This window comes from Poecilia mexicana, unplaced genomic scaffold (assembly GCF_051168715.1).
Source record: "Poecilia mexicana isolate PSO_F unplaced genomic scaffold, ASM5116871v1 scaffold_15, whole genome shotgun sequence".
Classification (NCBI taxonomy): Eukaryota; Metazoa; Chordata; class Actinopteri; order Cyprinodontiformes; family Poeciliidae; genus Poecilia; species Poecilia mexicana.
The window spans coordinates 21562239-21576636 of NW_028263384.1; the positions used below are offsets into that span (position 1 = coordinate 21562239).

Below are 14398 nucleotides of genomic sequence, written 5' to 3' on the forward strand. Positions count from 1 at the left end.
GCTCCATGACCCACATTCACTCTGTCAGCACACAAAGCAAAGCTGCTTCAGTCCGAAGGCGTCTGAACTTTCAGTTTACTGTTTATTATTCCTCAACAGGTCTTACCGTATTCAGTTCGTTAGTATTGCTGTAAAGGTCTTTCCATATATGTTCATTTATCTGTAATTAGTCGATTTATTCTTACGTGTTCACTTTGCTTTATCCATATTTCAGACTGAGTTTACCTCAGTGTAATCTGAGTTATATAATCCCAAATGAGGGGTAAAAACAAGAAGTAGAGGCTGAATCTGAACCAGCTCATTAGCTCACTTGGTGATGGAAAAACTGCAGAGCAAAATAAAAACCAGACACCGGAAAAACGTCCAAGTCTTTGGTTTCTAGGCTGATTTGCACCTTTTCCTGGGAGCCGAACAGAAAGACGAAGAGAAAACTGGTTAATTTGTGAATGTGCACGAAGCTGAGGACAGAAAGTTTTCAAACAGTTCACTGGGTCAGAACCCAGAGTTTAAACGGTGTCAAAGTTTCTGAGCTGGTTCAGTTTTAATGGTGTTTCTGCTGGAAAGTTGGGCTGAACAGAACCGAGCAGAACTCCAATAAAGCCGCTGAATAGTTTCTGATGCATTATGACCAAAAGCTGATTCAAATTATTCTTTGAATCTGCAGCAATAAAAAGAAGAAAGATGCTGAACAGCTTGAGTGCTTTAGGATTGGCGCCCTCAAATAGAGTTTCCTGTTTCACGCCCATATAAAGCAGGAGGGATGGAGAGAGGCTGAAAAGGAGGGAAGTGGATGAAAACCAGAGACAGAAAAAGATTTGTAGCTGTAGTTTTCTCCAGTAGACCTTTGATGAACCACAGCTGGAGATGAACTGCAGCCTGAATTTTAATAGCAGTTATCAACAAGCACCATTAAGTTTCAGGGGTTTTGTTCCTATAACGAGCGCAGATGAGCTCTCAGATCTGCTGTCAGCCAACTGGAAGGCCAGAGAGCTGCAGAACGCACAAAGCATCCGCTGAAGAAAGAGAGGCCTGATGGGAAAACCTGAGCTGCAGGCGGCGCTCAGAGTGATGCACGCAGAACTGCACACCTCCATGAATCGTCAAAGATTTTAACGAGAAACGCTCAGCCAGACCTTCCAGCAGAAACATCTGAAGCTTAAAGTCGGACTTCATCCGACTGGATTAGCATTTTGAACATTCACAGTTTGAATTTGCGATATTATTGTAATATTTGCCTCATATTATGCAGCTCAGATTGTGATAATGACTCTGAACCTGAACTCTGATGTTTAAAGTTTCTGTCAGTTTCATTGCGTCCGTATTTCTGTCGACTTTCAGACACTCGATGTGTTTCCATTACAGATGTTGGAAAACTTTCTACATATTCTGACTAAAAATGCACGGCTCCCAAGAAAAGGAGGGAATCACCATAGCAACGTGAGTCTCTGGTTCCCCATGACTCAGCAGTTTCTCTCTGATCGGCTCCGTCATGCTGGACGTTTAACCTGCCTGTCAGAAACAAGCTGATGTGTTTGAGTCTCACCTGGATCAGAACGAAATACGCCCGCAGGTCGTCTTTTGTCCGAGGCCTAAAGACAGAAACAGAACCGGCATGAGGATGAAACACAAGAACATCTTTCACTTGATCTCACTCTGACTGGAAATATTAGTAATGATGAAGCTGGAGCGATAAACTGAAGCGGCTCTCACCCTTTCCACTCTCTCAGCAGGCTGTTGATGATTCCTTTCAAGACCAACTTCTGGATGTCCTGAGGCTGAACACACACACACACACACACACACACACACACACACACACACACACACACACACACACACACACCGTTCAGACAGCGAGCGTCGGCGCGTCAGACAGACACACTTCTGCTCTCTGTGTTAGTCCAGCTTTAAACCTCAAACAGAAGCAAAGCTGAACTTGTTTCATAAAAGTTTTAAAAGTCCAGCTGGGTGAGCTGAAGGTTCGACCTCATGAACTCAGTTACAGATGATTATAAATATTTATTAACGCCTAAAACCCAATTTAAACGGCAACTAAAAACTAAATAAATATTTAAAATTAACATTAAAATTAAAATACTTTATTTATTAGCTTAAATTCCTTGTGCAGTGGAGCTGAGACAAAGCTCACGCTGCACAGCGCCCTCCAGTGGTCGCTTCTGTCACATGGAGTCCCTCAAGGTTCAGTCCTAGGAGCCTTCCTATTTAATATCTACATGCTCCGTTAGCTCCATTAGTTGCCATGACTACTCAGGGCTGTCCAGCCTGGGCTCATCAGAACCAGGTTTGGGTCTTACTTACTGTGCTGAGCAGCGAGTCGTAAACCGCGCTGACGAACTTGCCGTTGACTCCTGAGTCCTCGATAGTGTTGAACAATCCGTTGGCCTCCCGCTGCGGGACGTTCAGACACGGTGAGGAAACGGAAGCAGAGCCAGGCGGCAGAGCGGAGATTTATCTGTTTTACCTTGAAGGCGGCGTTGATTTCTACGAAGGAGTCGAAGGTCGTCAGGTAAAACTCTCTGACTTCCCTCCAGTCACCTGATTGGGCGGCTCGCTCCACGTCCTCCCTGTTGGAAACGGCAGATGGAGTAAAGCAGTGAAGAGGATTCTGGGATGTTTCAGCGTCAGAGAGGAGACCCACTGGAACTCCTTGGTGGTTTTGGTCCGGAGGGGGATGACGGGGTCGCAGGGGAACGGAGCTTTGACTTCCTGAGGCAGCGTGTCGATGGAGAGCCGCTGCTTCTGCCGGACGTCGCTGCAGATGGGAGGCAGCTCCCTGACCGCTGCAGGGGAGACAGGAGGCATGAGGAGCCGCTTGAAACGTTTCACAGTAAAACATAACAGCATCGGGGTTTATCAGCCTGGCAGGGGAAATCTGGGCTTTCAAGGCCGTATTTTTCACAATATTATTCATATATTTAATGTTCCAACACTAAATATTTAACTCAGAAGCTGAATATTCAGTTTACAAAGTAAATAATTCGCTTGCAAATTAAATTAGGAAGCTAAGCACTTAGTTCTGAAGTAAATATTTAATTCTGATGTACATATTTAATGTGGAAACTAAATAAAGAGCTCAAAATTAAATATTGTTTGTTACATAAATATTTAGTTCCAAAGTATTTTTCCCCAAACTAAATATTTAATTTTCAAAATAAATATTTATTTTCCAAATTATTTAGCTTCGACCTAAATATTTAGGTTGCTAGCAAAATATCTAGCTAGCAACCAACTAGCTAGCTAAATACTTAGGAAGCTAAATACTTAATTTGGAAAATAAATATTTAGTTTGGAACTAAATTTGCAAATTATGGAAATTACCTTGTGGATCAGTGGAAGTAGACTATCAAAATAAGAGCTGGGTTTTGTGGACCTCTATATAAACTTAACTGAATCTCTTCAGTCATCAGTATAGTTTTTATTTTCATGCATCATCAGTGGTTTTGCTCCTGACATGTCCGGTGTGTTCGCTGAAAACAGAACGCTCCGTTTTAACGGATAAACACGTTTACATCTAGAAATGAGAAAAGATTGAATTTTTCATATCTAAAAGTGACGCCTGCTGATCCAACATGGAGGCCGGTCCTCCACCAGGTGGAAACACACATGTCCTCCCACACACCCACCCAGCCTTTCTCTTCATAATTGGCCCCTCATTGTCTCTGTCTCCACGGTAACTCCCTTCAGGACAGGCCTGTCCAGGTGCATTGTGGGTGCAGGACAGATTATGCAAGCAGGAGGAAAAAGGAGCGGAGAGGCGGACTGAGGGCAGCAGAGCGCTCAGAGGAGGTCATCGGGTTTGAAATGGATTTCAGCCTGAATTTAAAACCAACTCTCGTTTTTATCCAGGTGGAATGAAGACTAAATAACTAAAATAAGTTCCAAACATTAAAACCATAGAAATCTAAATTAAACTGGTTCAAACTGCAGAAAATGGAGGATTTTCCAAACAACTGGAGTTCTGCCAACCAGGGGAAATCCCAGCAGGTTGCAAGTTCAACTCCGAGGTCAACGAGAAAACACCAAAGTGTCCCATCTCAGCCTCTACAGGCCTCAGTTAGCAGGGCAAAGGTGAAAGTTCATGAAAGGACAGTTTGCAGTCTGGAAAAAACTCTTCACTTTAAAAATCCAGCAGCAGAACTTTGGTTTGCAAAGCTGCACCTGATGGAGGGACGATGTCCTCTGGACAGATGAGACCATGTGGACATGTGGACGCCAGGCGTCATCACATGAGCACAAAGACATCAGAGCAGCTGTAAAGCATGGCGGTGGAGGAGTGGTGATCTGGGCTTGATTTGCATGTCTCTGGGAGTCCATCTGTCCAACAGCTGCAGTTCGGTCCAACGATGCTGTGGAAACTCATCTCTGCTGCCTGATACTGAGCTGTTAGCATGAAGGGCGGCCATGACAGACAGCAGCAACGGCCTCAGTCAGAGGATGAAGATGAAGGTCCTTCCAGCCCGCAGCATCACTAAACACAGAGACAAAGATCCGTGTTGCCGTTCTCCTCCGTGTTGCCGTTCTCCATGTTGCCGTTCTCCTCCGTGTTGCCGTCCTCCTCCATGTTGCCGTCCTCCTCCATGTTGCCGTCCTCCTCCATGTTGCCGTCCTCCTCCATGTTGCCGTTCTCCTCCATGTTGCCGTTCTCCTCCGTGTTGCCGTCCTCCTCCGTGTTGCCGTTCTCCTCCATGTTGCCGTTCTCCTCCATGTTGCCGTTCTCCTCCATGTTGCCGTTCTCCTCCATGTTGCCGTTCTCCTCCATGTTGCCGTTCTCCTCCATGTTGCCGTTCTCCTCCATGTTGCCGTCCTCCTCCGTGTTGCCGTTCTCCTCCGTGTTGCCGTTCTCCTCCGTGTTGCCGTTCTCCTCCATGTTGCCGTTCTCCTCCATGTTGCCGTTCTCCTCCATGTTGCCGTTCTCCTCCATGTTGCCGTTCTCCTCCATGTTGCCGTTCTCCTCCATGTTGCCGTCCTCCTCCGTGTTGCCGTTCTCCTCCGTGTTGCCGTTCTCCTCCGTGTTGCCGTTCTCCTCCATGTTGCCGTTCTCCTCCATGTTGCCGTTCTCCTCCATGTTGCCGTTCTCCCTCGTGGTTCTGGTCGTGGCGTGCCTCCAGTGTCTTGTTTCCAGGACGACGGCCTCTTCCTGTTCCAGAAGTCTCTCTGAGCCTCGGTGAACTCTGCACACGGATGATGTCAGCTGAGGGTCGGTTTGGCCTTCACTGGGTGGAGACTTTGACTGGACCGCCACATCATCCAGGTCACTCGTCATGGCTACAACTCCTGGTTGCCATGGCAGCTTTTCATCGCCTTCAGGAGGACCAGCATTATGTCAGCGAAAGGCTTTGATCGTACTTTGGGTTCAGACTCAGATGAAGTCCCAGGCTCTGGTAAGTTGTCTTTGTTAGGAACGTACCAGAAGCATCAGTTCTACCATCAGAACTGATATGTTGGTGATTTTCCTCCTCTAAGGGTTTTTTGTGCAGCGCTGATGGAAAAGCGTCCTGATGGGAGCGATAATGGCGTTTTATCCTTCCAGGCCTCTGGCTCTGGAAGCGAGGCGTCAGTGATTTCTGATTCTGACTCGAAGCTTCAGATGAACCTCTGATTAGCTCGGCCTCAGAACTCAAAACCATACTTGAGGAAAATGAAAAAGGAAACAGAAACCTCCTGAATCTGTGATTATCCAGCAGACTTGACGACTGTAACCGGGCAGAGGAATGCTGCAGCATCCTGTGTACGCCTGAGTGTGTGTGTGTCCACTGTTTTCCTTTCATATGGTTTTCATTTGGGGTGGAGGTTCGCATAATTATTCTGGCATCAGTCGCCGTGGTGACAAAGCTGGCTGATGAGCGCTCCGCTGGGTCTCCGTTCTCATGGCAGTCAGAAATAACCTCGCCTTTTACGAGAACCAACATCCTCCTCCACGTAAAAACACTCGCAGTGACTCAGAACCGACAAGACGCTCGCTACTTCACCAGAACCTCGGCTGCGCATGTCAGCCCAGAAACCAGAGAGGTTTGCATCACATCAGCAGAAATCTGAGTTACGGGTCGGATCCTGGGTTTGGATCCGCGGCCACACAGCGCTCCTCCTGCCATGCAGGCTGCATTCTGACTGAATACATGAGGCGTACTGTAAACAGAGGAAGTAACACATCATTACAGCTCAGACCCACATCAGATCGACTCAGAGAACAGAACCGGGTCAGGCTGTAGGTGAGGAACATCTGCTGTAAACTTTCACAGCAGGTCAAAGTGTTGCTTGTTTCACTGCTGGAGAGGAGAGACAGTTTCTTTACAATCAGCTTCAGCACTTCAAACACGAATAAATGATGTTAAATCAGGTTACAGTCAGTTAAACATCTGTCTAAACACAGCAGAGAGCAGAAGGTTTGTGTTTCCACACGTCATAGTCCAGTAGACCCGGTTCGATAGAGAACCAACGCTGAAACATCTGTTCCACCTCCAGCTGCTGTGGTTCTCTTCCTGAGTCAAACCAACCTGTTCCCCTCCTGGCCTGTGGGGGCGCTGCACCAAGATCCACAGAAGGAAACGACACAAAAACCTCTGAAGGATTTCAGCGGCTGGAGGATTTCTCTTTAGTCTTTGGCTAAAAACCACGAGTCATTTCTCCTGCTAGCACTAAATTAGCATATTCGTTTTGGTTCTATTTACCCAGAATGCCCTGTGCTGTAGTCCACTTTCTGGTTTGGGAGCGGTCTACTGTCTGCTTGGCTTTCAGCTCAGCTGAACCCAAACCGAGGTCCAGTTCATCTCATCCTGCCTCTCTAACTTTGATCTGATCTGATCTAACCTCTCTGGATCCCTTTCCTTCTGACTGCTGATCGACTTCACAAGTAAATGCTGCCATTTTATCAGACAGTCTAGATTCTTCCTTCAGTCTCCTAGCAACCAACACAGCCAAGCCTAGGCGCAATTTGGAGGTGTGGCCGTTGGTACCGGCAGCAGGGCCTGCTTTAGCAGCAGTTCTCAGGATCGTGTCTCAGCTGATGTAACTCACTGTGCCTGATCCCCAGCGGGCCGGTCAGCGGGCCCCCGATGCCGATGGCGAAGCCCCGCCCTCCTGCGTCTCTCCTCTGGCTGAGCGTGGAGATGAAGGTTCCCAGAGATGGAAACGGCTGCTTGGGTCCTCGTCCCAAAACCTGCCGTGAAGAAAACGGCTGTTTAATATTCTGTAACAACAGAACGATGTCTGGAGTAAAAGAAAAACAAGTCAGATATGTCTGAAGATTTTCACTGGTGAGCACACTTCTGCTAATGCGCTAATAGCAGAGCTACTTTTGCATTTAGCACCTTATCCTAACTTTGAAATTGTTTAGCGCTGGAGACAGGCACCAGCACCCCCCACCCCCTGACCCCACTGGGGACAAGCTGTTAGAAGGTGGTGGATGTTTGTGATTAGTGCTTTAGGGTTAGCGCGGCTAACCTTTCAGCTAGCTGCCCACCACTGGTTTCCTTGATATAAAGATGAGATCAAGGAAAATCATTTAATAACTTTTTGCACCTTTGATGTGAATTCTACCCTCCTGACAAATAAATGTTTTTAAACATTTTAAAAGCTCAGTAAATTGTTCACATCTTTATCCTGAAACATTTCATGTTTTCTGCTGAACTTGTTCGGTTGTGGATTTTAATGTTGTGACTTTCCAGCTTCTCATAATTACATCCACTTTGCTCATGACTCCACAGCATGATGCTGCCACCTCCATGTTTTACAGCTGGCCAGGCGTTCAGGACACTGCAGCACATTTTCCCAGAGGTTTGTTGTCGCTCTGCTCCTTATTCCACACATGGAAAATCCAGGAGATGAATTTGTCGTGTGGATTATGAGCAGAGCTGGTTGGAATCTCCTACGGCTCCTTCGGCGTTGCTTTACGACCCCTCATCAGCTTTAATAACTCTAACACTGGAGCTGATGTCCAGCAGTCATCACAGGACACACACACACAGCTTAGAGAGCGAACAATCATGTTTCTGGACTGATGGAGGAAGCTGGAGTACCCAGAGAGAACCCCAGTGTGAAACATGCAGAGACCCCCGGCTGGGATTCAAACCCAGGACCTTGTTGCTTGGAGGCAGCGGTGCTTCCATCTGCAGCTGCTGTACGTCTCATAAATGAGACGCTGGTTTATAACCAGCTTATTCTGGAAAAAATACGTAACTGCAGATTTATTTTATGGGCTCTCCTGACAAACGTTCCAGCTAATGACTGAGTAGCCGTCGTCTTGCAGCTCTTTAGTCGACCAATAAAGTCGGCTAAGGGACTCTCTGCATTCTCACATGTTGAGGTTTCTCAGCAGAACTTCCTAAGCTGGTCCAGACTCTGGGCTGCATGATCAGACAATGAGAACATAACCAAAACTAAACACATGAGCCCAGCGTTTACCGACTGTTCTCCGTGATTAATCACACGCTGCGCAGGCCTCGCTATCAGACGCTTCACAGCAGCAGAGCCACGAGTGCAGCGAGGCGAGAGCGAGATGGAAATTACAGGATAAAAAAGAAGGAACCAAGGAAGAAAAGTGGGATGGACAGAAGACGGGGAGGATAAAGGACAGGAACAGTGAAAATAAGAGGACAGGAAGAGAGGGATATGAGAGAGAGAGTAATTCAGGAAGCGGGGGAATAAATGGAAATTAAAGAAAATAGGATGAGGATGAAGAGGTTCAGACCTGAACAGATGCAGAGCAGCCGCTGCTTAAAGCTGCAGCTCCACATGTGTACAAAGACAGAAACCTGTGGTGTGTTCAGGGACTGCAGGAAAAGACAGATTCTAAATCAATACAGTTTGTGACCAACAGTAAAATAATCAGCCGAACATCATCATGACGTACAGTTACTGAAGTAAAAGCTTCAGATCAAATCCTCTTATTATCATCTAAACATTAAAGATGCATCAGTCAGGACTCAACACAGATTTCTGTTTTTCTGTAAACCTGCTGAGTCAGGTTTTTTCTAAAAACTTTAAAAATCCTGCAGGATGTTTAACAGAGGAAGGAAATTTAAATATGAACATTTATTGTGTTAAAGTCATTTATTCTAAACCTTTATAAGATTTTAATTTAAACTAAATATAAATGCATCAACATGTAGATTATTGGTGTTTAAAGATGAAGAATTCCCACTGAGAAAAGTTGATCAGGAAAATTGATTGGTGCATCTCTGATAAACAAGTTTAATGATGTTTATACGTTTAAAAGACATAATGAGATGTAAGTGTGGATATCTTTGACCTTAAATCTTTTTAATGTTTTGTAAACTTTAGAAGTTTCCATTAAAGGCCATAAAACCAGATTTATTCAGTCGTGTTGCTGAATTTCCCGCCAGGTTTTAAACTCCGTCAGACGGTGAGAAGTTGAAGCTGCTGGATGAATGATGTGGTCAGAGCTGCTTGTTATCTGAGAGCAGCTTCTCACAGCCTCACAGCTCCGCCCTCAGCTGCTGAGGAAACCCAAAACATCCAGAGAAACGTCCCAGAATGCACCTCTGCCTGGAGCTGGATCATCACATCTGAGGAGAGACTGACGGCAGAGACTGACGGCGTTCTGCTGCAGGTGGATTCATCTGCTGGTGGCCAATGCAGCAGCTCATAAGCATGAGGACATGATGTCCACAGTGTCCATCATGTCCACCACGCCGCGCCGTGCTGCCGCCGCCTCCACCAGGCGGCTGGCGGCCATGTTTTGTTCTGGCGGTTCTGGCAGCAGAGCAGCAGGTGTGGGCCGGCTGGGAAACGGTCTGGCTCTGCGGACTGGGCTGTACTGGTCCGGTTCCAGCAGGCGGACTGGGTCAGAAATATTAGTGGGTTTCTGGTGATTTACTCACCACACGTCTGGAACGGGTCTGGTACCGGTTCTGACAGAATCAGGCCAGCGCTGGTCCGTCTCAGAGGAGTCACAGACACAGCATAGACTGGCTGTAATGAAGCTGTTGATGGAACCGGACCGGACCGGACCGGTGGTGCAGCTGGTCGCCTGGGTGACGGTTTGTCTTCAGGACTTACTGGGACAAACTGATCAGTTTAGTCAAAGCGATCAATCAGTTTGACTCAGAAACCTGATTGGTTCATGATTTATTCCTGATATAATAAAAACATTTCATCCATCAGCCAAATTTACTAAACTCCTTCACTCATGTTTGTTTTTAATCCACATAAAAACTTCTATTAAACCAACCAGAATTATTATTAAAACTTCAACGTTAATATTCTCAAATATTATTTGATCAACCACATCAGTTTTTGTTTATATTATTTAATGTTCCTATCAAATTCAGAGGAAGCTTTACTATTTTAACAGTTTATTCATAATTTATTCTGCCATTTCAGGATATTTATGATTTTGACGTGGAAGGAAATGAAAATCAGTTTGACGTCCCTGATGTATGTCATCAAGATTTAAAAAGTTAGTTTCTAAACGGCTAAAGTTATAAGTTCTGTTTTCTCTGAAGGTTCCTGCGAAGCAGCAGCCTGCAGGCTGGCCACCGCAGCAGACAGCCTTACTAACGAACAGGATCAGTTCGCAGAGAGAAGCTCAGCCTCAGCATGTTTATAAAAATGATGAGCAGCTCGTCTGTAAAGCAGCAGACAGTCACCTTCTGACACGACGCTCAACCAAAAGTTTATTATGAACTGATAAAGGCAGAAAGGTTATTTTATATTTTCTCTTAAAAAATAACTCCATCCTGTAAGACGGCCCTCTGAGCTGAGACCGACTAGGATTTAATTTTATTTGAAGGAATAAAAACCGTCCTGAATGTGAGGAGTGTGACGACGAGCAGCTGCTGAGACGAGTCCGGCTAAAACTGTTGTTTCTGAAACAGAGTCAGAGTTTCCAGACTTTCAGCTCGACTCGTCCATTTAACGTAGTTTAGTTTTAACTCTAAAAACACTGAAATCGTCAAACACAATCAAGGTTTTAGATTGAAGTGGTTCTGATGTGGTTCTGATCGGACCCGATCTGAACCCAGCAGGAAGCATCATCATTAAAATCTGCAGAAGATCAGTGATGATGAGGATCGTCTCCTGGATTTCTGGTTTTTAACCTCCAGCAGGTCAAACGTTCTGGTTCTGGTCGGGAATCAGAAGTTTGTTCAGCAGTGATGTAACATGGATGAAGTGGATTTTCATCTGGATTAACAGGTGATGAACCTAATTTATGGTTCAATCCAACCTTTGACCCCTGATGGTTAAACGGTCATGAGATCTGAATCAGAACCATCAGAGAAAAATCCTGGATCCAAACAGAACAGAGTCCGAACTCAGCCTGAGATCCAGACCGGTCAGATTATTAGGCTGGTCAGAACTAGTTCATGTTCATAGTTCACCACCCAATTTGAACAGGTTGTCAGATCCATCAGATTAAGTTTCTACTGGACCAGATTCCTGGTTTGGACCGGTTACTTTTTCACCAACAACTAAAACATCCATGAACTTTAAACCCAACAGGAACCGAACGCCACGAACGAACGGCCCAGAAGAATCTGTTTAAATCCATCCATCATCCATCCATCCATCATCCATCATCCATCCATCATCCATCCATCCATCCATCCATCCATCATCCATCCATCCATCCATCATCCATCCATCATCCATCCATCATCCATCCATCCATCATCCATCCATCCATCATCCATCCATCATCCATCCATCATCCATCCATCCATCATCCATCCATCCATCATCCATCCATCATCCATCCATCATCCATCATCCATCCATCCATCATCCATCCATCATCCATCCATCCATCATCCATCCATCATCCATCCATCCATCATCCATCCATCATCCATCCATCATCCATCCATCCATCATCCATCCATCCATCCATCCATCATCCATCCATCATCCATCCATCCATCCATCCATCATCCATCCATCCATCATCCATCCATCCATCCATCCATCATCCATCCATCCATCCATCCACCCATCCATCCATCCATCCATCCATCCATCCATTCATCCATCCTTCCATCCATCTTTTGGTGACTCAGCTGTTTTTCCTGCCTCAGATCTCCTGCAGCCTGATCAGAACCAGAGAACAGATCCAAACAGATCCAGTTGGATCCAGATGTTTTTTGGTCCTTCCAGACCCAATCAGAACCAGGCTGAGCAGTGACCAGCTGTTCTCGGGTCAGAACCGTCTGAAGGTGGAGATGCCTTCATCTCTGAGCTCTGGACTGAGGCGGATGACCAGAGAGCTATCTGATGACGTCACGGGCGTTACGTAAAACAGAGACTGAGCTGACTCAGCAGCAGATCAAACCCGAGTGATGCTCCAGGATCAAATGGAGGAAAATTTAAACCCAAAAACAAGATGAAAACTGTGATCCGCTGCTGTCATGTTGCATAACATGTTTCGCCTCTAATGTTTTATTCTGCAGGGAAGTGATGCTTTTAAATGAAACCAGAGGGAATGACTGAAGAGCAACTAGAGAAAATGCCCTGACAAAACAAACAAGAACTTTTGCAAACTTTCAAAAACTCTCAAGTTAACGATTCTTCTCATCCTCACCCACATCAGGACCTACCAACTGAAACATCTGGCCAGAAAAACCCGAAACATTCTGACATCTGAGCTCAGACGGAGAGAAAAGGAGGGTTAGCTTACAGGAGGAGAGCTGGTGTAGATGGGTGGAAGCCTCTCTCTTTCCCTCTCAACTCCTGACAGAGCAGAATGTTCTCCATCCATCCTGAAGAGTGGAAAACTTGTTTTTCCTCCGTGGAAAGTCTCAGTCCTCAGCTGCGCCTGCGGTGCTGCTCCTTACAGGGCTGCGCATGTTTTCCCCGCAGATGTCCGTCTCTGCGCTCCGCAACCAGGGGAAATCAGGGAGATTCACATCCTACAACAAGCGGAGTGAAATCTACCTTCGTCGGACAGGTGAGATCCCCGTTACGCACACAGCCTGACGCGCAAACGTCTCCAAACAAGCAGGCTGTGCGTAAAAGTCTGGCGTGGATCTCTCCAAACAGCCGGAGCGCCACGGGAGAAAGTTAAAAACTGGTTCTAAAAACGTTAAAGGGAAGTTTCTACCCGCTGCTTCTGCGCTTGTTTCTCTGCTTTTCTGCGTCGTCGGTCGGGGAGGCAGCCCAGCAGCGAGCCGGCGCCATGTTTGGAGGGAGGAGGAGGAGGATGAAGAGGAGGAGGCGCCTGGAGACCCAGCGTCACCAGCAGAGAGAGGGGAGAACAGGATTCAAAATAAAAGAGCAAAACTGCTGCAAGGAAGAGAAAAGCTCATAAAATCTGAAGGGGAATCAAAAAATAACAGAAGGAAATGAAAACTTAGCAAAACAGAAAAAATACACTAAAAACAACCAGTATGAATAAAAGTGGTGGAATTTATCTGAACACATTTCAATCATTTATTTTAACTTAGTAAATAAAATAAAGTTCATATTGGAACAGAGTTTTTAAATGGACCAGAACCAGCGACAGTTTTTGATATATGCCATATGGGCAGTTGCCCAGGGTGGCAGAAAGTCACATGGCGCCCAAGAACTAGAAAATTACAATATCTGTTGTTCCCTGAACACGTTTGGTACAACTTAAAACCTGCTGCTGAGTCAGCTGGAAAGAGATCAAATGTTTTGCATTTTAGCTGGTTAGGAGAGAAACTTAAAAGGGGCCTGCTAGAGTGTAACCTTTAGCATATAAGCTAAAATTAACTGAACTGTTCAGTAGCATGTGGGCTATCACTGTCATGTTAGCTAACATTGACTGCCTCCATTCAGAATGATAAACTTAGCTATTATATTAAAAAATAGCAAAAATTCGTATTTTTACAATAAGGCTAATGTTAGCATGACAGCTATCACCAGCATGTTTACTGCTCCATTTCGCTTTTATTAGCTAAATGCCAATGTTAGCTTAAATACTATCATCAATCTCTGTGCTTTCATTAGCATGTTGACCTATTAGCATGTTGATATGAAGCTAATAGCGAAAATTCAACCTGGAAGACTCCATCCCCTCCGTTCGTCCATCGGCGTCATGCTCATCTCCGACCTCAGCGCTGGACCTCACCTGGCGTGTCCAATCATCAATCAAGCTCAGCATAAAAGGATCCACACCCAAGTCGTCGGCCGCTTCCCAGCTGCGTTCAACCCACCACCTCCCCTTCTCCACCCACATCCTTCGGCTCTCCAGGATGGCACCCTTTCCAGACCTCCACCACCAGTGTCGGGTCCCGGGGGAGAGCATCCCTAATCGGTTATCGGGATGTTCATCGAGTTCACATCAAATCTCAGCTCAGATCAGCTGCCGGGGCCCGAGCGCCAAAGAACTGTTATTCATTGCTGTCATTAAACCTTTTAATTGTTCCTTTTTCTTCGTCTGAGTCTTTCCAGATTGAAATTC

The 14398-nt window shown here is 45.9% G+C and overlaps 1 protein-coding gene across 1 annotated transcript in view; it reads right to left on the reverse strand.

Moving 5' to 3' along the window:
- Positions 1-13192, reverse strand: part of hectd2 (HECT domain containing 2) — a 45542-nt gene extending 32350 nt beyond the window's left edge. The window contains exons 1-7 of the mRNA XM_014984161.2: positions 12653-13192; positions 7036-7177; positions 2660-2801; positions 2483-2585; positions 2320-2409; positions 1711-1775; positions 1544-1589 (exon numbers count right to left, since the gene is read on the reverse strand). Of these exons, the coding sequence (XP_014839647.2) occupies positions 1544-1589; positions 1711-1775; positions 2320-2409; positions 2483-2585; positions 2660-2801; positions 7036-7177; positions 12653-12733 (669 nt within the window). The 5' untranslated portion in view covers positions 12734-13192. The remainder of the gene's footprint in view (positions 1-1543; positions 1590-1710; positions 1776-2319; positions 2410-2482; positions 2586-2659; positions 2802-7035; positions 7178-12652) is intronic.
- Between the last annotated feature and the right edge of the window lie 1206 nt (positions 13193-14398).